Genomic DNA, 21578 nt, shown 5'->3' with positions numbered 1-21578 from the left:
TCCTGGGCTTAAGCTCTGAAGATACTTCTCACAAAGATTAACCTCTGTGGAGATGTTTGTACAGTCAAATCTGAAGGCCAGAAAGGCACTGTTTTTCCTATGCTCTGCAAAAAAGAATGTTCCTTCATCTTCAAAGCATTAAAAACTCCACTATGAGACATGTGAGAATCTGAATCCCAGGCTAATCTACAAGGTTCCTCATTTTATTATTCTTACTTTTGCAGAGTAAGGGGAAATGCAAATCCTGTAACAAGTAATTGCAGTGGATGGTAGAAGACAAACATTTTCACCACTGAAAGAAGTAACACATCCAGGAAAAGGCTGAGTCCTGTCTCAAAAGTTTCAAAAGGAGGAAGCTGTTCATCTAATGTCTCCAATTAGAATTTAGTTAAAATTTCAACAGCTCCCACTTTATTTTTTCCCAAAAACACCACCACACCCTGTCTCCATCCCCTGTGCCCCTGTGTCTGGTTTAGAACAATAAAAGTCAAAAAAGAAACATGGCTGTTTGCATGTGGTATAAAAACCCAGCACTACTGACCAGAGGCACCAAGATGCAAGTTCCTCCCAAGTGCACTTCCACACACAGGCCAAATAAATCAGCACAAGTTACAATGCTGTTCTGTCATGTCTGACTTTGGTTACATATACAGTCAAGGCCTGAATACTAATGGGAAAGACAATGCTCTTTTTAAAGAATGTAAATTCACTGTCTGACAGCCACAGCACTGACTAGGACACGCTGCAGTTCTTTTCCAACAAGAAGCACTACAGCTTCACAGGGAAGCGTTGGGCACATCTCCCTGCCTGTGTGTCTGTTCCGACCAACTGCACAAGGTTGTTAATCAATACCCCAAACCAATACAATGCAAATATGAAGCAGTCTGAACACCAGCCTCAGCACTGGCATCTCTCTAAACATGCTGTGGAAGTTGAACTGTTTTATAAGCAGTTAATACTGCCATTCTAATTACAAGATTTCTGTAATTTCTTAACCAACTGCAGCAAAAGGCACTTTCTGGGGAGACTCTGAACCTAACAGCATCTAACTGCTGCAAAAGTAAGCCTAAAATTAAATCCTAATGGCACCAAAAAACCCCAAACCCACAAACAGCACAGAACAACTATCCAAATTAATGAGCTAAGCTTGAAGACATGAGAAATTTATTAGGAAAGAAGCTTATTTAATATGAAATGTTCAATGACAGAGACAAATTTGTAACAGAAATTCAAAGATACTTTATTTCCATTTCTCGTATATCAAGAAGCTAGGAATTGCTTAGTTGTAAAAATGGAATTCATTTTAGTTCAATTCACACAAATACTAAACATTTATTCTTGTGTTTTAAAGTCCAAGAATGAAAACTTGCAATTAAACACTGAGCAAGCCATGTGTTCAGGTTATGTTGGTTTCTTATCTTAAAAAGTCTTAAAGAAAAAGAAAGATACAGGACTTATATTCTCAGTAGCATATGTGCTATTATCAACACATCTTTTTGAACTCTGGGAGGAAACACCAGTCCTGAATTAAATTTAATAAAAAAAAAAAATCTAACTCAACTTTATATTTTTCTATGCCACTACAGCTTTCTTTCACCTCATTTAAAAGCAGATCTTCAGTTTAAGCTGTCTTCCACTGTCTTCGCAGACTCTTCACACAGTAGTCCTATAATGCAAAATTTTGGGAGAACAGACGATTAGACAGCATTAAGAGCATTTTGTTTACCATTCCTATACACTCGCCCAGTTGTTAGCTGTCATCTTAACTCTACAAAAACATCACCATTGAACATGACTGGCATTAGAAGCAATGATGTAGCATTAATGGTTTAATACCAACATTAAATGTTGAAGAGTTCCTAGCGTACATAATGCAACTACAGTAACAAATTATATTGCAAGAAGCTCATTTATCAGCTGTCACCTCCACTGTTAGTTCCTTATTTCAGGAATACAACTAAAGACCTTCTGTAAGAAAGCTATGTCAAGAGTGGGGAAAAAACTTCAAGTTATCCTTTCCATACATAATTGCCTATTGCTTAGCTGCTTCATTTCCCACAAATAGTTTCCAGCATACACTCCTGCCATCAACACTGCCATCACTTGGTGGCATCTGTCTCTGCATTTACATCTGCCTTACAAGCCTGTTACCAGCCATTCCACTCTTCTGTGCTATGGCTGACTGCAAAGTCTCCTACACAGTAGGAAATATTAAGCACATACCTCTTAAAGACTTGAATTGCATTGAAAGTAACAAGGCGAATATTATGTAGTGTTTATTGCATTTTAAACTCTTTAAAGATATCTAATTCTGGGCAGCACTGCATCCCTACACACAGTTGAAAGAAAATTCCATTCTGTTAACATCAGATTTACAGTATTCACACAATACACAAAAAGTCCTTTTCACTAGCTTCAAAATCAAAAACACAACAGTAAGCTTAAAGATTACAGGCAACAGCATTCAAACATGGATGTGGGTAGAGAAAGGAGTACCTGGCATGAGTACCTGCTTAGTTTGACTGAATCCTTGATTTTTAATTTGGCTTTTCATGGGCCGCTCACAACACCAACGCTGTGTGAGGTATGGTAGTCAGCTGCAATAATTCATAAACCCTACACTTCCATCAATCCAATGCTACTGGCTCTCGAGTTACAGAACAAACTGCATTAGAATGCAAGGCAATAAAGCAAAAAAACTAGAAACATCCTTGACAAAGAAATACTAGCAGTTTATATGAAAACAAAGTAGTCCAACATGTGCCTCAAATATTAAGTATTTAAGCAAAAGTTTCTGCTGATGTACCAACACAATATGGACTTAAATACAAAACCAGTTCAATTTTTTAAAAAAACGATAACAAAATCCCTAAAAATAAAAAAGGATAATTAACTTTTCTACGGTGACGATATTACAAATATGTCCCAAAGAGGCACACTAATGGGGGCATGAGTCTGCTACGAAATAGCTGAGACAAAACAATGTACCTCAAAACGTTTTGCAGGACTACACTGTCATTTCCTTCAGAAGGTGCTTTAGTTTGTCTTCTTACTTGACTTACTTCCATCTTCATCTGTGCATACTTACGCTGCACTGTTAAACAGTAACAAAAAGCCCTAATCAAAGTTTGAAATAATGCACTTACCTCTGTCTGATCTGAGGTCATATCAGATCAGTTTTAATTGGACTGAGTGTCACCTTCAGATTTATTGTCTTCATTGGTCCCATTGACCTCATTCTTAGTCTCACTCTCCTTCGAGTCTGTATTTGTGTCTTCACTCTGTTTTTCTCGACTACTGGACTTCATACTACTTTTTTTATCATCAGATCCCCTCTTTTCTGCCATGAAAGAAGACATTGACCATGGATTTCAAAGTAAAAACAAACATTGCATACGTGAGATATATACTGCATACAACATGGGACAATTACTTTCTATAGCAATAACAGTAATACTCAAAAAATTACAGAAATAGGCTTCAGACTACCATGCTGGAATGGAGAGGGGACAAAATAAAGGTAGAAGGAGACAGTACAGGGTGGGAGAACAGGAGAAAGGTCAGACCTCCTAACAGAGGCAGCTACTCAGCTCTCTGTCAAAATGAGCAAACTGGGGGTAAAGAGGTTAGGCAGATGTGTAATTATGGTGCATGGCTTCCTTACTTATTATGGGATTCTTTTGGTCCCCAGGTTTTGATTTATGATTGTGTATGGCTTGCTTTGGTTTATAATTCTCATTAACTATGGTCTTGAAAGTGAATCAGGAAAGAGTGGTGGGACAACGCTTGATTGCATAATCAAAGAAATTGATATTTCCCAATTAAAAACTAGCAATCTCAAACTATCAAATACTTTGGGAAACAATATTAAGCACTGACAGCTTTGAAGATGGAGATCAGTGACAACCAAAATCAAATTTGAAGCTGCACATTTGTCAGCATTGTTAATTCTCAATTTTATAAAAACAGCAGTTATTTATAAACAACTCATTAAAAAGGCTTGGGGAGACAGCTTGGAAGATATATAAAAAGCAATTTTTTTTCAAAGGCAAAGAAACAGCAAGATGTGGAGGAAGGAACCCCTCAATTTGATCATGAATTGAGAAGCTCACTGAAGTATTTGCTACACTAAAAACTCAATCTTCAAAGAAGGAAGGAAGCCAGAAGTAAAAATATTTCCATGGGAAGAAAACCATTCAGTATTAGAGCTGTGTGCCTCATCTGTAAATTCAGTATTTGCAAATTTAATAAAAATACCAATTCCTGCTGTATTATTTCACATCATAATATTCAACTCTTGCTCAGTAAAGAAACTCTGGAGAGAAAAAAAAAATCCAAGAAACCAACCTCTCAGATGTCATCATACAGAAAAACATTCATGCTCTTTTTTCTGATTATTCCCTGCTATCTGGGCAATCAAAATAATTAATATAAATAGATAGATATATCCCTGACACAGGAGCACACAGATCAAACACTCTGAAAAAGCTATTTTAAATAACATTATGACCTAGACTGGCATAACACACTTTTATATTCCAGGATACAAAGCAAGAAATTAAGCTTTAAAAGAGCAGCAACAATCAATCCAACTTCTTTGTTTTATATCAGACTACCAAAGGATAGGATAAACCCCTCACACAGAAATGAGGGCAACTGCCTGATAACCACCAGTAGTGAGATTCACCTGCAGCAGCACATCCAGTGCAGGGTGCTTGGAGGAAGCACACGGCAACATCACCCAGCTCACTGAAGGACTAAGTCAGTTTGGGTCTGTCTGCCCTCAATTTGGCAACTCCGCAGGTAGATTGCACTCTAACTAACCTTGTTACAAAGTCTTCTTTTTGTGTCTTAAAGGTATCTCCGGTGCACACGTGGATCCACTGAGGAATAGTAGTCTTGTTTCCCCGCAGAGGACTAGTAGTCAGTCCAATAATCTTATCTTCTGTCCTATGTAGATATGGTAGATCTTAATAGCCCTATGGATGTGCAGTGTGCAGGGTTCTGTTTTGTCTTGTTTGTGTCTTGAATGTGGTCAGGAAGGATAATTTTGTTTAAGGTTTAAAAAAAAAAAACCTAATAAATTGTGGTATGAAAGATCAAACTCTTCTAAAAATTTTAGTATTCAAATAGGTATACCATACCAAACCTCCAGTTTGCCAAGCAGAACTGAAAAAGTGTATTCAACAAATAGCCCAATAACTTTTCAACCCCTACAGTAGCTCTAAGAAGTTAAGTTCCTCCACTGTATTTTTAATCAGTAAGAGAGAAAGCACATAAAATTAGTTTTCTGTTGGAATTGGGTGTATTATTTCAGCTGTGATCTAATAGGTATAATCACATAATATTGACTTTGCTTCCTGATTAAACACATGAACATTTTTATGATTGAGTTTTGTGGGCAACTGAGATGTGTTTTTTGAGAATTCTTATCATGACAAAGTGACTGTTTACTGTTTGGAAAATCAAACGAAGTATCCAGTATTACTGAGGTTCTGGCAGTATTTGCTGAGGGGTTTAATCACTAACATTAAGAGATGATAATAATTATTTTTATGTAAGTATCAGAATCCAGATTAGGGAAGATAGAAAGCCAACCCAAAGTGGTTTAGAGGCCCATTCCATATTAACCCTTCATAAAATGAAGGTACCTGGGAAGTAATTTTTGTTTTATTAAAACACCCTATTTATTCCATCTGCTCTGAAGTTTGTTAACTTCAACAGTAGGTGCATTCTACTGCTTTATATTAAGCTAATGCTCAATTGGTGTTTATGGCTGGTGGCTCCTTTCTTTAGCAAAGGTATCGCTGACCCTGAAATCTGTGTCACAAAGCAAGTGCCCTGTTTTTACACATGCATTTTTCTTATAACCTTGGTTGCTGTCTTCTACAGTATCTCAGTGAACAAGAAACCAGGACTTCTGAATTTTCAAAGTGTGGGACTAATTTAATGTGCAATTGTACACAAGTCTTGGTAAACTGTTCCTTTGGGTTTTTCCGTGTTAATATTCATGTTCATAAAGCGGTCTGAGACTTCCAGATGAAAGGCACTACCATGAGTAGTTACAGCCTTTGCTACTTACTTTACAACTGCAGATCAGTGGTGGCTATAAAGACAAGTGGATTCTGAAGAAAAGATTCCCAATGTACTAAGTTAAATCTTAACTTTGAAGTTACTATTGTGCAAAAGCCACACACTTCAAATATATGAATCTCAAAGCTTTACTCTTAACTACCTATCTACAGCGCCACATTGCAAGTATGATGATGCAATGGTGCTTACAGCTTCAGTACAGAAATTCAGTGTTGCCTTAGTAACTACTACTGGGTTTGGTTTTATCCTTCCTTTCCTCCTCTTTTATATTTTTTTCTGTTAAAAGATTTTCCTAACAAAAGGAAAAACCCACAAACTTCTTCAGGATTACAGTCCTGCTCTAAGGCTCATTTGTGCTTTTAGAAATGTTAGGATGGCACAGTCAAAAAAAGTAACTTATTTTCCCAGGTGGGACTTTCATTGCAGCTCATAGCATCACCTCACTGTTCTCATTTCTGGTGGAAGAAAGCAGCAAGCAGCAAATAAAACAGCCAGCAAGGAAATCAGTGAAGCTAAAACTAAAAATACTTGAGACGTTGAAGATAGTTCACTAGCTCCTCTATTTATGGGAAGATTAAGGAAAGAACTGAAAAGCTCAAAACCAGACCAAATCTGAATAAATAAGAAAAGTTATTTATATGCATAGATAACACACATTCAGGAGCACAGGACATTCTTCACCAAGTACCAGAAATCTGTTTATAAAGCAGGCAAAAAATCAGGTAGGAATAGTAACAATGGACAAATATAGGCTACAACACTGAATCTGACTTTAAAGCCCGCACATCATTTCCACTGCCAACGAGCAAGCAACAAACCCACTCTCTTACATGGCAAAGGAAAATGAGAGAAGAATCAATACTGAGAGTGCCCCACAGTATAAACCAGAATAATTGAAACACCCCAAGGAAGTCAGGGAAGAGAAATACATGAAGCGTTACCAATACTTTGGCAACCAATCCACTGGATAAATACAGAGAAGGGTCAAGCAGACAGGCCTATGCAACCCAGACACATGCACAGAGCACCTTTCATTCCAGAGAACCTCAAAAGTACCTTAGAAACACAATTGTTTCATCCATTACTGATGATCAGCCCATGAAGTGGGGTGGCTGTTTCGGACTGGCCGTTAGTCAGCTCCCCACCAGAGCCAGAAGTATTACGTTCCTACAGAAGTTCCAAAAGACTTTTAAAGGGGGAAATTTAGCAATAACAGTGAATTAGTATCTTCCCACAAAATGTGAATCCACAGTGTTCTCACTGTAGCTCTTTGAAATCTTAGTTAAAATAAAGTTTCTGAGCTTCAGCCTCTGGTGAAACAGTGAATCACCATGAATGCTGTGGTACACAGCAGGTACAGCTACAAAACCATTCCAAAGACTAACACAGCCTTCTGTTGAGACTCATCTGAATACTGACAAAGCAAAACTCACTTTGTTCAAACAACAAACAAACAAAAAAAAGGGAGAAAGGTGGGGAGGAAGAGCAGGAGACTGGGGAGAAGGCATAAATTGTCATTTAGAGCATCACAGAGATTCTGCAATATTTATCTTGGACTGCATTTATAGATCAGGAAGAAAACTTAATAGCACTGTTAAAAGGATAATAAAGGAAACATTATAGTGTTGAGAAGTAATAGGTGGTGGTGAGAAGCAAGGTACTAACCTCCCACAAAACATGTACCTGCAAAGGGTAATTGCAAATATCCACTAAGAGCAGGAATGTAAGACACTCACTCTTAGAAAATGATGATTACAGGATTACATTTTTCTAAAGGTAAACAGGTCTTAAGATAAATAAAATTCCTTGCACACTTCATCTGCAGACAAAGTGCAACAGGTAAGAGAAGGTCACTGGGGTGTAAGCATGCACACACGTGTAGTGACGGTAACTGGAAAGAACAAAATGTTTCAAATTGCTTACAGCAACACACAGAGCTTTCAGAATGAGGTCTGATTTGATACCAAGAGCTTTCAGGCACTCACTGAAAAGCTAACAGCTTTTGAGACTCTAAGAAAATAACAGTTTCAGAACTTGCTAAGAACTCAGTCTTTATACAAACATACCTTTTTCTTTTGACTTCCTGTCTTGTTCTCGCTCTCTGCTTTTACTTCTGTGCTTGTAGGATTTTCGGTCCCGGCTTTTTGACCGTCTCCTGTCTCTACTACGAGACCTGTGTTTCCTTTCTGATCTATCATGGCTTCTGCTTCTCCTCCGGTCACGACTCCTTAACGTTCAGAGAGAATTTCAAAAACGTAAAAACGTAAAACTCAGCCGCTATTTTCTAACTCAGAATATGAAACAGTACAACAGTCACCTTTAAATACAGTGATTACCTACAGAAACCAAATCTTAACATATTGTATACAAATATTTCATATTTCCCAGTATATAAGAAATACGCCCTCTTCATTTACTGAAACAGTTATCTATGTAGTTTAAAAGTATCTACCACCATGAAATAAAGACCAGCTGAAGGAAGAAACAAGAAACTGTGTTTTTGGGAGTATTCTTGGTTTGCTGAAAGCTCCCTCATAAAGCCACTTCCACCACTATGGTTTCATCTTCCAAAAATGGAGAGAAGACAGTGACACTCAGCAAAAACTTGCTTATCCTTAGAACCAATAAGGTGTGTCTTCACTTAAGAAAGACCTAAGTGAAGCTAACAAATCAGTGATGTGACTCAGACAGGCAAGTCCCCACAAGATTTTTACCTTTTGGAAATTCACCTGAAAATACTTAGGAGACACACAGACACACACAGAGGTACCTGCTTCGCCTTCTTTCTCTGCTTCTTGACCTTTTGTGGTCTCGTGAGCGGCTGCACCTCCTGTCAGATGTCCTGCTCGAATGCCTGCTCCGTGAGCGGCTCCTTTTACGCCTCTCTCTGTCACGAGCCCTCTCTTTTTCCTTTTCTTCCTCTTCACGTCGTCTCTTCCTTTCCCGCTCCTCTCTTTCCCTCTCCCTCTCTTTCTCCCTCTCTTCCCGTTCTAGCTTCTCTTTCTTCAACCTTTCATCACGGTCAGGCTCTTCTGTTCTTTTTCGTAACTTTTCCTTAAAAAACAAGTTCACAGGAAGAAATGAAGATTACTCAAGACAATTAAGCTTATAGATTCTGAGGATGTAAAAGCCTAAACGTTCAGAATAGTTTAATCTTCCAAACAAAGGACAGTGCTTCCTAAAATTCCTGAAATGAAAATCCTTTGTCTTGCTTTTTTTTGCTTGTCACGCTCACAAGAACAGAGGACACACTACATTTCCTTAAAAAGGCCATAAAATTTCCCACCTGAATCAACATCTTTGCTTGTATCTTATGTCACAAAAAATTACTTAAGTGAAAGCACAGTGCAGCATTCCATTTCTTGGGAGTGTTTCACCCTCTTGAGAAAATCCACTGGACAGCCTTTTATGTACATTAGGAAACCTCCAAGCATTTTTCATTTCAGGAAATACTTACTTTTAAATCTTCTACAGTAGCTTTTATTTTGGCATAACCCATGTGCTGCTTTCCCATCAAGTGGTCATCTACCCTGGACTGGGCATCTCCTACAATTAAAAAGGCTCCACAAACTTCACAAACTTCCATTTGTTTTTCCTGGGCTGCAAAGCTCTCAATTGTCTGAAAAATAAGAATATTTGACACAGCAAAAGAGAAGTTTTAGTCAGTGAAGAGGTCTATAACTCTATGTTACTGTTGTCGAATCCCAGGCTGTACTGAAAGCTGAAATCACATCTACCCGCTGTACCTTTGGTGCACTGCACTCCATCACAGAAAACAGGGAGAGAAGAGGCCACCCTGTGCCCATTCACAGGGCAAAGTTTAACTGAGACCTCAACTAGAGGAACGTGCAAGCTGTCCTCCAGGACTGCTGGATGAGTAATTTCATAATTTGTGTGCAGGAAGTCCACTCCCAAGGTAGAATGCCTAATCAATACACTGGATTAACACAGCCAAATGTCCTGTTACTATGTAATGAGTTCTGCACAGACCTTGCATGCCTTCAGTGGAAGGACATGTTTATTTAGAATGTACTGTGCACCAAATTTTGATACGTCTCACAGAACTATGAATACATTACTTACTGAAGTTGTAGACCTCAGCAGTTCTCTCTCTTCCTTTAACTGTTCAACGAGTTTCATCATTCCTTGTGCTTCTTCCACCTTTCCTTCTGAACCTAGTTCTTCAATCTAAAAGGCAATAAAAACGTTAAAAGTTTATTTTTTGATCAAGTAACAAAAGCAAGAGGGGCTTTTGTTTGGCTCTCTCTCATGGGGCTAAAAACCCCTCACCTGTTGAAGCAGTACATCAATTTTGTCAGTTAACACCTGGATCTTCTCCTCGTTTTTACCGGTAGGTCCTGCTCCCTGTAAAGAGCACACGAGTGAGTTGGGGCTTTTTTCTTTCCTGTCATTTTTTTTTCTTCTTTTGTTAAAATAGCTTAAACACACTAATGTATGCCTTTTCATATTCCAGAGACACTTTGGGAATAACCTCCCCCTGGCCTCTTCTCCCATGAGAAGCTACTAATAATAGTCTAGTCTAATATAAAACACTCCTCGACACAATTTACTCCACCCTTGTTAAGTCTAGTCACACTAATTCCTCCCAAATCAACAAAAATGGCCCAAGATCCTGAGCCATAAAAGGTAAGAAAACTGCATTCAAAGTCCTAACTTTAAACTGTGACACTCCCATGCAGCTATTACATATCTTTGCAGACATTCAAGTATGACTTAGAGGTTCTGTAGGCTTTAAATTTCAATCTCTGAGTGTAAAATGCAAAAATAATTTCACTTCAAAGATGTATTTGTTAGCAGTGTCCTCTCTGCAGGCTGCCAAAATAGACTTATTGCCACCCTCCAAACCTCTGCTCCACAAGTGCAGATCTCTCAACTTGATAGTATCCACAGCTCCTTCTGAAGCAAATGGACTTTGTACAGAACAGTAAGGTGGGGCAGCAGAAAGAGCAAGGCTGTCCTGGCAGTCATAAAACTCAGAGAGCACAGGCTGCAGACCCTGCTCCAAATCCATCAGGGGAAAAGATACAGCTTGCTAGTGCAGAGAGGGAGGAATGTGCAACTAGTGGAGAGGAGGTAAATTGAGGTTGTCAGGGTAAAGACAACACCTGATAGGTAGAGAATAGATTCTTATTCTGAGGAAACAAGAGACAGCTCTCGGTGGCTCTGGAGTCACTTGGCTCATCCACTAATGCAATCTGCTGGCTAACAGATGAAAAATCTTATTCATCAGGAATCTTTTGGATAATAACAAGTTTCACCTGAATAGGTAAGACCCTGAAGATGCAGTCTACAGGAAAAGCTGCCTCAATGACTCCTGCAGACTCACCCCAGAAGACTGCTGGTTCTGTGACAGAGCCAAACGAGCATGGCCCCTCCGGATCCTGCGCTCCACCTCTGCAAGCAAGCTCTGCAAATAGCGCAGGAAGTCCCTCTCGTAGCCCACCTTCATAAACCGAGAGCTCTTCTCATACCTGAGAAGAGATGTTAAAAATGAGAGTTCACATCAATCTCTAATAGATGAAAACCAAGTAACAAGACACACAGCGTTATAAATTCTTGCTCATAGTAAGAGAATATTACATATTTAAATAAGTACATTTTTATTTAAATAAAAATTGAAATAAACTTTTGCAAATAAAAAGAGCAAGTCATTAGTAATGTTTGGGCTGTTATTAACAAATTGCAAAGATACCAGAAATTCTATTTACTTTATTAACATATCAAACAACAAACTTACTGTTTGCGTAGATTTTCATCATGAATTTTTTCACAAGGACCTAAGAAGACAACACACAAAGTTTAAGTTTGCATTCCTAAATGCTGTATTCATATTCCACCAACATTTGTTTGTGCATCATGACAGAACAGAGCTATATTTCATAAAAATAGCTTTTATGCTTCTGCCTGTCTGCTTCCATTGCTTGGAGCTTGAAAAACACTGAAGAAAAAGAATGCCAACATCATTAGGTAATTATAAAAAAGAGACTCTACATACAGAATCATGATAAAAAATTTCCAGATCAAGTTTTACATTAGTAAATACAAACAAACTGTGTAACATCTTAAACACCTGGGGCTTAAAAAAAGAAGAAAAAAAAAATAAAAAAAAAAAATTTAAAAATTATATATTAAGGGAAATTTCATCAGGCACTTTCTAATTTCCAGGGTTCTCTGCAACACACTGGCTACTTAAAACAGATCTTCAGAGTAAATTAGGAGGTACATGCACCAAGTTCATGAAGGTGGCTGTGTTAAAATTCCTCACCTTCCCCAGACTCTCAAACTCTTCAACACATTTAAAAACTACAACTAAGATAAAAAGTCTGGTTTTGCTAAGTTAACACCTCTAAACTACATGCTACATGTAGCTATCAACTACCAGTAATTTAGAGCTGGTCTTCAGAAATAACTATTACAGTGAGTGAGTCTTTTACTTTAGGTAAAGCAGCTCAATCATATATACTCACACAAAAACAGGTTAAACCCCTGCCCAGATAGCGGAACCCAAACTAGAAACTGCCACTCGAGCAGGAGAAAAGCACCCCACACCCAGTAACTTAGCTTACACAGTAAGAAAAAATTTTAAATAGCTTTTTCATTTAGACAAAGTATGATCTGGAATAAGTATTACTTTTAGCATACTGTATCACTGGCAACCTTGAAATGAAAAAAAAAAAAATCAAAGTGTTTTGACAGAGCAATTAACAATGAAAACATAGTTTGCAAACAAAAGCTCAACTGTAATTACTTTTTAGTGAATGAAGATGACATGACTTATAAACTTACCTAAATCAGAACGGGTATTTGTAAATAATTCAGCTGGGCAAAAGCCACAAAGGTAGTACTTGCAAACCTGACAGAGAAGAGAGAAACAGGCATCATTTTTTGCCTCTTGAATTTAAAATTTTATGCAATTGATTTTTTACTAAAACACAAAGTTCAGTGTCAAAGTTTCCTTTGAACATAGTAACATTTCTAAAAATTTTACACACCCTTTATACTTCTTGGCAGCAGTAAGTGGTATAAGATGCATTTTGATGACAAAATACCAAAAAACTTACTTTTCCTTGCAATAGTAATAGTTCTTAATTCTACCACTAAATATTTAAGATTAGAGGAAAGCATCTTCAATTTATAAATATAAATATTTACTATTTCCAAAGGAAAGGAATGAGATCAGACTGGATTATTTAGTAAGTTCAGTGAAATTGTGAACTGTGAAAAGCCACAAGAGGTGAGAACAATTGCCATGGAAGCACAGACCATGCTTCCTCTGCTTGTCTGGGACAACTCTGTGTTCAGCCTTCACTTCCCCAGAGCTACTGGCCTGGAGAACCAGAGCCACCTGTACTCAAACATTAGGTACTACCCCAAGGACTTTGATGGCAATTAAAAGACAATTATCCAGAAGCTTTCCCACTCCAATGCTTTTACAATTCCCTACTTTAAGAATTACAGTCAACAAGGCATTATATAGCTCTTCAGGCAAAAAAGGCATTCATTTTAATCTGCTTTCCTGCCAACTAGAAAGGGTTTGGTTTGTTTCTGCACAGTCTGGTTTTACATTATTGAGTCAGGTTCCTTTTCTGATAACAAAAATTACCATCAGAAAGTTCAAAAACCCACAAACCTGTTACTCTAAGTCAATAAGTACTTAACGTATGATTGATAAAACTTGCTTTTGTTAAAAAGATTATTCACCCTCATCCATGAGCCTGGGCTTAGCTAGTCAAGTTGGTCAGATCCTGAGGTGCATGACACAGAAATATCTCCTGTCTATCCATCAGAACAGCCATAAGGGTAGAATCAGAAATACTTTCATCCCTAACTTCATAAATAATCTTAAATAATTAACTTTTCATTAGACCCTCCCCACAGATGTGACTACCATTAATTAAGGTGTAAATCCAAAACTAGCCTGGACGTTCTTCCAGCACCTCCTTTACAATACACCAGTTTCTAATTTTTGGCAATCTAGTAACTGTGAATGCATTATAGCTTAGTTCTAATCCTCTTGCATATCCAGTGGACAATTGCTTGCAGTATCTTATCTCCCACGATAGAGACTGAAATATTTGAAGAAACGGGGGTAAGGACAGAGGACCCAACACCACCACCTCACTAAAAAGCCTGTGATAGCCATTAATCAAATTAGATCAGCCTGATTTATTTTTCCAAGCTAACTGCCAGACTGCAAATCAGCCTAGGGAAGTTAAAACTCTACTAACTGCTTTACAGATTACTCAGAAAAACAATCAGGCTTTCTATTAACAAACCACAGGAAAGAAACACAAACAAATCTCTTATTATGCAATTTGAATACTTCTCCCATGATCCAGGTTTGGACACTGGTACCTATCTGAAGCAATTAAACAAGAATAGTTAAGAAAACATGTGAAAAGACTTTTTTTTCTTCTCAGAAGGAGAAAGTTATTAGACAATATCAGATTTTAGAATCTGCTCTTCTCTGAAAGCTGCAATATTGCTACAGAGTTACTTCAAAGGACCAGTTTCTGGGATGGATTTCTGTATTGGTCCACAGAAATGTAATTTCTCTATACATTCTCTTCTTCCATTTTCTCATACTCATATCCAGGTATAAGGATCAGCGGAAAGACACTTCCCAAAAAAATTCAGAGAACGATTAAACAATTTCATAAGCACAGTAATGACAGTCTGACCACACCATACTGTTAGAAGTGTTGTAGAATATCCTCTATCAACCAAAAAACAAGGCAAACTGGCCTGTAACAGTTTAGAAACTAGCAGTAACAAAAGGAGCAAAGGAAAAGTCATTAGAAGTATGATGAACAAAACAAAAAACCCATCCTCAATAAAACCAGAAAGAATTACAATTATTATGAAACAGTACTAGTAGGAAATCCTCTTTTTATTAGCTAATGGTTACAGCTATAAGTTGCAGTAACCAATACTAAAATATGAGGTTTAAACATACCATACACTGTATTAATTATTTATATATTAAAACCCCAAACCAAACATGAGCCATATCAAACAAACAATAATACTCAAACCCAAAATGACAAAACACACACACACAGAGCAAAAAGCTGCCATGATTTTCTTCTACCAGCTCTAGATGCTGCCACTGTAGCACTAGGATGGCACTCAGTGAATTACTTGACATTTTCTCCTAGGAAGCAGCCTGCAGAGAGATACTCACTTCAGAGTTCAGACCACCGTGGCTGAAGCGATTTTCTTCCCCTCTCATACCCATTTCATTATGCTTTTCAATTGAGTTTGCTTCAACAGCAAAATACAACTTGCTGGAATCCTGCAGAATCTTGCAGGTATCATTCCAGCTCAGCTTCACTGAGTGCAACATCTGCCTTTCCCAGGCTGCTCTTCAACTGCACTTTCAATCAGTCCTAAATAATCAATGGTGAGCGGGAACAGTAAGGGCCAAGGAATGGTTTAACCATCACAGAACAATAAAGGACTGAAACAGAGGTGACTGATGAGCTAAAACTGGCATCACACATCCATGGTTTATCAGGCCACTGCATTAATCACAAGTAATATGAAAACACATTCCATATCAGGAAGTTTGGTAGACAACTCCCAGTGCAGGTAACCAGCATTTACTCCCTTCTGCAGAGTTATTCTGCCAACTCTGCTAGCGTGAAGGTGCAACAGGCAAATATCAGTGTCAAACTGCTGGTGCAGGATAAGCCACAGCTCGGGTCTCAAAGCCCGAGTGCTCACATTTTGGTAAGACACTATGACACTACAACAAACATGGATGTTTGGAACTTTCCATTTCTTCATCACAAATTCACTAACCCCTGAAATCTCTTGGAGGTGGGAGAGTAGTATCCTTTACATTCAAGTCCACTAAGTTAACAGCAAAAATTGCAAGCACAACTGGAGTTTGGGAATAACTTCAAAGCTCTCCCATATAAAGAAGCTACTGACAGCCCTATATTGTTAATGCTTCTACATTAACATGATTCTCTTCTGCAAGAAATTACTTACTGATGGAGAAGTATCCCTCAACAGTAATAAACAATTACAAATTCAAATTCCTTTAGAGTGACAATTCCTAGTAAAATGGCTGAGAATAAAATCCAGCAGACTGTCTTGCGCACCAAAACTAGTAAATTCCTCCTCATAGTTGAGATCTTTGAATCCATTAAAACTCACATGCAGCAGACATTTTAAGAGCAATGCCTACCCACCCAAACATCAGCCCTTCTCCCGAGTGAACCCACTTGTAAAGATAAATGTTATTTGTTGTAGGAAGAGTATTAGTAATGAAAAGTTAAGTCCTCTCCCTCCATCCCCTGGAGGATTAAGTCCTTAAATTCTACCTAGATACAAAGCAATTTAGGTCGCTGGCATTATAAAAGTAAAAGCACAATACATCATAAATAGCTAAATTCATCCCATCATACTCTGAATACAAACCAACATTTTGTGAAACTACATTATCAGAGCTGATTTCTCACAGTCCTTTGTCTAACAGCTCTTCATCCCTCTCCACTTTCTGAAAACCCCGAGTTTTCAGAGCCTTGAAGGAGTATTAAAATGTCAAACCTTACTGGAGAACGGGCTGTCTCTTGTACTACAGAACAAACTCAGAATTCTTATGCAATTGCTATTTCTGCAAGAACTTGCTTTGTGCAGGTGGCATATTAAAGCAGGAAGGTGTGAATCAACAAAGAAATATACTTTGTCTGCAGATATGATAGTAAGCAGAAAGACTAAAATACATGATACTAATAATTTCTTCCCAAAACAAAGTCTTTTTGCCAAAACCAGGATTGATCACCTAAGGATATGCCATCATACTGAAATATACCACAAATGGAATTCCAATTTTTAAAGATTAAAGGCTTTAATCATGTCAAAGTTTTATAGTAAGAACTTAAGCTTTACAAAAGCTTTTATATTATATGATCTACATGTTTCATTGGCACTGCAAATAAATCCCACACTGAGATATCACGCCCTCTGCTTCCACACTTTCCATCTTGTATTTCACTGCACCTTCCAGTTTCTGATAGCCACATGGATGTAATCCCCAAAGAATAAGCAAAATATAAATTAGCTTCTTGTGATAATCTTCCACGTTCAAAACTTGATGAAATGTGACACAAAATTCTACACTTTGGGATCAATACAACATGCTAGCATTGAGCAGGTTGCATGTTGATCAGTGTCTAATCTCAAAAGAAATTACATTTCACCTGAAAAGCAGGACAGTAGGCAGAGGAATTTATATTACCATTTGAATCTTATCTGCATTTCCTGTCTTTAAAAACATGTCAGCATTGCAAATTTATCTTCAGGTGACAAAGGAAGTCAAAGTGAGACACGTGTTTAACAGCAGTAATTGCAGGGGTTGATGAACTCATCAGTTGACTGTAGGAATCTAGGAAAACATTCCTTGCAGAAAAGTTGTATTTAATCATAAATAAAAGCAGAAGCTCAGCAAACAGCAGTGGATCCTGCAGGACTGAAGGCTCATAACTTTCCCACTGCTCTCAGACACAGGACAGCTCTCACTTTCTGAACTGTCAGAGGACTGGGAAGGAGAGACGAGGCCCTGTTTCTAAAACAGCAAACCAGAAGAGCTCAGAGACTGAGTCCCTTGGTTACAGTCAAACTCCTCAGCCTAAAGCTCTAAGTGAAAAAAAGGATTGAAAATACTTGGTAATTTGTTCATTTGAAGATGAAGAAGGTAATCTGAACTTACTAAAAGTGAATGATGGGGAAAACAAAAACCAACCAAGAAAAGAAGTCTTTCTCACCTTAATGAATAAACCAAACCAATCCCCTTATCTGTTCTACCTGGGCCAACATGGTTCAAGCCATTCACCTTGTATTCCATGTATTTCATCTAACTCCTCCTTGTTTTAAATTCACAAAGGAAAATATCTAACCAAACACTCAACTGAATTATCTTCTTAATAAACTAAGTCTAGAAACACATAAGCAAGGTCATGAAAACTTCCTGAACTCACAATCTCTTCCTGATATGCACTGCTTACCTACACAGCAGCATTTTTCAAGGGAAGCATGGTTCCTCACAGTTGAAAAATCAAAGGTAAGACAGGTACTGGTCCTGACATCATGCAAATTTAACCACTCCAAACAAATCCAAACAAGTATTATCCTCCTTTATAATGACCCAAATCCCACAGGAAAAAATGAAATCTTGTCTTTGATTAAGATACAATTTAGAACAGCCAAACCCAAGCATTTCTCTCTCCATCCAAATAAACAACATCCTAAGCAAATACTAAGGGGAGAGCAGCTAAATGTGCAGCTTAAATCACAGAAATTCCTACAACTTAAGTGATAAAGTATTGTAACTGCAACACTTTCTTTACACATATGCCATAACGAAAAAAAGGCATCATGAACGGGAGAAACTAAAATTTAAAAATTCATCAGTGTTCATCTCTCCCAAAGCAGCAGCAGCAGCAACTCTGTAGGTACCACTGCGTTTTCCTGAAATAACTTAAAATTCAACTATGATAGCCAGAACTAACTCATCATTCAAAGTTCAACCAACTGGAGAAACCTCAATAATAATAACAACAACGATGTCTTATTTGGGCTACTTATTGCAGAAAATTAATGAACACCATATTAACAATAGTAGGCAAGTACTCCTAAACAACAGTCTTGTTTAGGATAGTATCCATCCTTCCCTCCCAAGCAGATTTCTCTGAGTGAGGAAATATGGAAAGAATAAAGGTCCTTTTAACCAAATACTCACTTTCTAAAGTCTTATGGTTTTTCCTTGTAGCACAAGCTCCAGGCATTAAAGTCGGTACGCGCGTGCCCTTCTTTTTCCTCCCCCAACACCATCCTCACGAAGAGATCCAGATACATTTATCTCCCAAACCAGAACATGTGTCTCATCCCCTTTCGTGCAAGTCAGCAGCTTCCACTCACAAGAGTTGAACTCCTTATTTTTGTGTTTCCCTAGGGGAGGCCAGCTGCTCTCTGGGAACCCCCGTCCCCCTTAACGGCGGCGCCGGCGGGCACAGCCTTCCCCCGCAGCACTCAAACACCGGGGCTGTCCCTCCGGTGTCCCAACAACAGCCCGGCTGTGCCAGGACCTTCCTCCTCCTCCTCCTCCTCCTCCTCGGGGAGCCTCGGCGCTGTTCCCGCGCACGGCCAGGCCCGGCCCGCCCAGGCCGCCACACAGGCCCGGCGTGGAGCGCCCAGCCCGCACCCCGACAACCCCGCGGAACCCCCGCTCCGGCGGCACCTCACCCCGTCCCTCTTCCCCCCTTCCCGCAGCTGTCCCCGGCCAAGAGAAGCCGCCCATGTCGCTCCGACAAACTCGCGGCTCCGCGCAGCGTGCGAGATCGGCGGAGGAGGGAGAGAGGCGGCCGCGCTGCACTCACGCTCTCGTGGTCCCACCGCACGTTGCTGCGCTTTTCATCCGGGGCCAGGTTCCTGTCCCGGCCCATGAGCTCGTCGAGGAGCTGGGCGGCCGATATCATCGTGAGCTGCGGGCCGAATCCCCCTCGCCAGACACCAGCTCGGCCGCCTCGCCCCGACAGCCCGCGCCGCGCCTGACCGAGACAAAATGGCGGCGGCGGCTGGCCCTCCCACAATGCCCCGCGCGGGCCGAGCCCGCCGCGCTCCGCTCCCTCACGGCGCTGCCGCGCTGCCCGGCCGGGCGGCCGTGAGGCACCGGCGGGCGGTGCGGACAAACAGCGGAACGCGGAACCGCCACGGTCCCGTCACAGCCCCGTGTGGTTCCGGGGAACCGCCACGGTCCCGTCACAGCCCCGTGTGGTCCCGCGGAGCCCCCACAGAACAGCCCCGTGTGGTCCCGCCTGAGGGGCAGCGGGTACCACACTGAGGGTGTCCCGCCCGACACAGAGGGTGTCGTGACAGCTAATGTCCAGCTTCCCTGTGGCGTTGTCAAAAATAGGTTTTTTATATGTGTATGTGATAATTCGTGCAAATAAAATGGTCATGGTGTTTTAAAGTGCTGTTAAGATGTACTCTTATCAGAAGTTTTTAAAACGCACAAGCCAGTGACAGGGATGGCAACACAACCTGGACAAGAGAGGGAGGATTCCATTTAAAAGCAAATGAAAGTGGCCGGCCTGGAGATGGATCATCCATCAGGGTGGTCCGAGGAACCCTGGATGATAAATACGCCATAAATATCTGAGATGGAAATAGCCAGAGCCATCAGGGAGATACATCTCAATATCGAATTCCCCAGGAACGCAATCACGGGTGTTCATCTCTATCCAGACATGTATTGTTCAGCCTGCCACGGAGAAAAGAACTCCACATGAATACGTGCAGTCTGAAAAGGAAGAAAAGGGACTCTGCCTTGGGCAAGAAAAATTGTATAAAAATCGCTCAGACAGGAGAGACAATGTGAAAGCATAGGAGACCCTCTGCTGCAGCAGTCAAACCTGTGTCCCACCCAGCACCGACACCCAGGCTCGCCACTGACCCTTTTTGATCATAGCTTTTCCTTTTTTGTTGTTATTCTCTAAATTTATATTTGGTACATTTAATAAATTTCCTTCAATTAATAAATTGGAGCTTTCATTTATAACAGGTTAGAAACGGTTGTAAAATAGTTGATAATTGTTAAGCATGTACTGTTACTTTGCTTACTATATTGTAAAAGGTGTTAAAACGGTAGATATAAGAAATATGAGTATGGTATTACACCTAAAGTGCACCACATCCCCAGTCAAAATGAACCAGCCCGGACAGAACTGTAATGGGCCAATCAAGGGCCTAAAACCTTCTTGCAAATGAAGGATCCCAGGCTGGATGGGGCCTCTAAATAAATTGGTATAGTGAAAACTGTTCCTGCCCATGGTAGTGGTGGGGGTGGAATGAAATTATCTTTATAAGGGCCCTCCTGTGAAAAATGCATCTTTTATGACTAGCTTTTCGCAAATGTTACAATGACTATTATATGTGTAATGTTAGAAAGTTATGCTGTATTAATTCTCTTCAAAATATAGTTTTAGGTTACAACATAATGTTGAAATAGAAATCTGTGATGTAGGATTATTTTACTAGCTCAAGCAAGAGATGAGATAATCAAAAAGTTCTTCACAGAGAGATGACAGTGACTTGGGGCCCATGAAGAGCTACTGCCTCCTTATCAGAAAAGACAAACATTCTTCCACCTTCTCTCCGTCTTTATGGAATCACCAGGATTAAGGGGAAGAAGTCAACAAAAACCAGAAAAGTTCTTAATTTGCAAGGAATTTATGCATCATGTATGAATATATGAATATGCAACAGGCTATTGCTTTTAAGGTTATTCCTTTTTTCACAAGGCATGCTTTTTGTGACTAAGTGCCCAAGAGCATCCGGACATCTGTAATTCTTTGCTTTTTATTGTCTTGTAATTGTCCTAGCACAAAATTTTATTATTCTAATTGTATTATTATTTTTATAACCATTTTACTATTATTATTATTATTATTATTATT

General features: G+C 39.4%; 1 protein-coding gene across 4 annotated transcripts; it reads right to left on the bottom strand.

Annotated features, from left to right (window-relative positions):
• Nucleotides 1–1163: 1163 nt before the first annotated feature.
• LUC7L3 (LUC7 like 3 pre-mRNA splicing factor) lies at nucleotides 1164–19716 on the bottom strand. Of its 4 annotated transcripts, XM_021555049.3 has the most exons (12): nucleotides 19500–19715; nucleotides 12901–12967; nucleotides 11852–11891; nucleotides 11441–11585; nucleotides 10384–10458; nucleotides 10177–10281; nucleotides 9551–9712; nucleotides 8864–9147; nucleotides 8160–8320; nucleotides 3200–3340; nucleotides 2989–3094; nucleotides 1164–1666 (listed from the first exon to the last, which is right to left on the bottom strand). In XM_021555049.3, exons 1-12 carry the CDS (start codon nucleotides 19596–19598, stop codon nucleotides 1654–1656), a joined length of 1398 nt encoding a protein of 465 aa, XP_021410724.1. In that variant the 5' UTR covers nucleotides 19599–19715; the 3' UTR covers nucleotides 1164–1653. The 4 variants fall into 4 exon arrangements, with proteins under 4 accessions (XP_021410724.1, XP_021410715.1, XP_021410735.1 ...); XM_021555040.3 differs by having other exon boundaries at nucleotides 1164–3094; nucleotides 19500–19716; XM_021555060.3 differs by lacking the exon at nucleotides 2989–3094 and having other exon boundaries at nucleotides 3147–3340; nucleotides 19500–19714.
• Between the last annotated feature and the right edge of the window lie 1862 nt (nucleotides 19717–21578).

This window comes from Lonchura striata, chromosome 19 (assembly GCF_046129695.1).
Source record: "Lonchura striata isolate bLonStr1 chromosome 19, bLonStr1.mat, whole genome shotgun sequence".
Lineage (NCBI taxonomy): Eukaryota > Metazoa > Chordata > Aves > Passeriformes > Estrildidae > Lonchura > Lonchura striata.
Note: the sequence above shows the minus strand (reverse complement) of the source record. Positions and strands in the feature narration are given on the sequence as shown.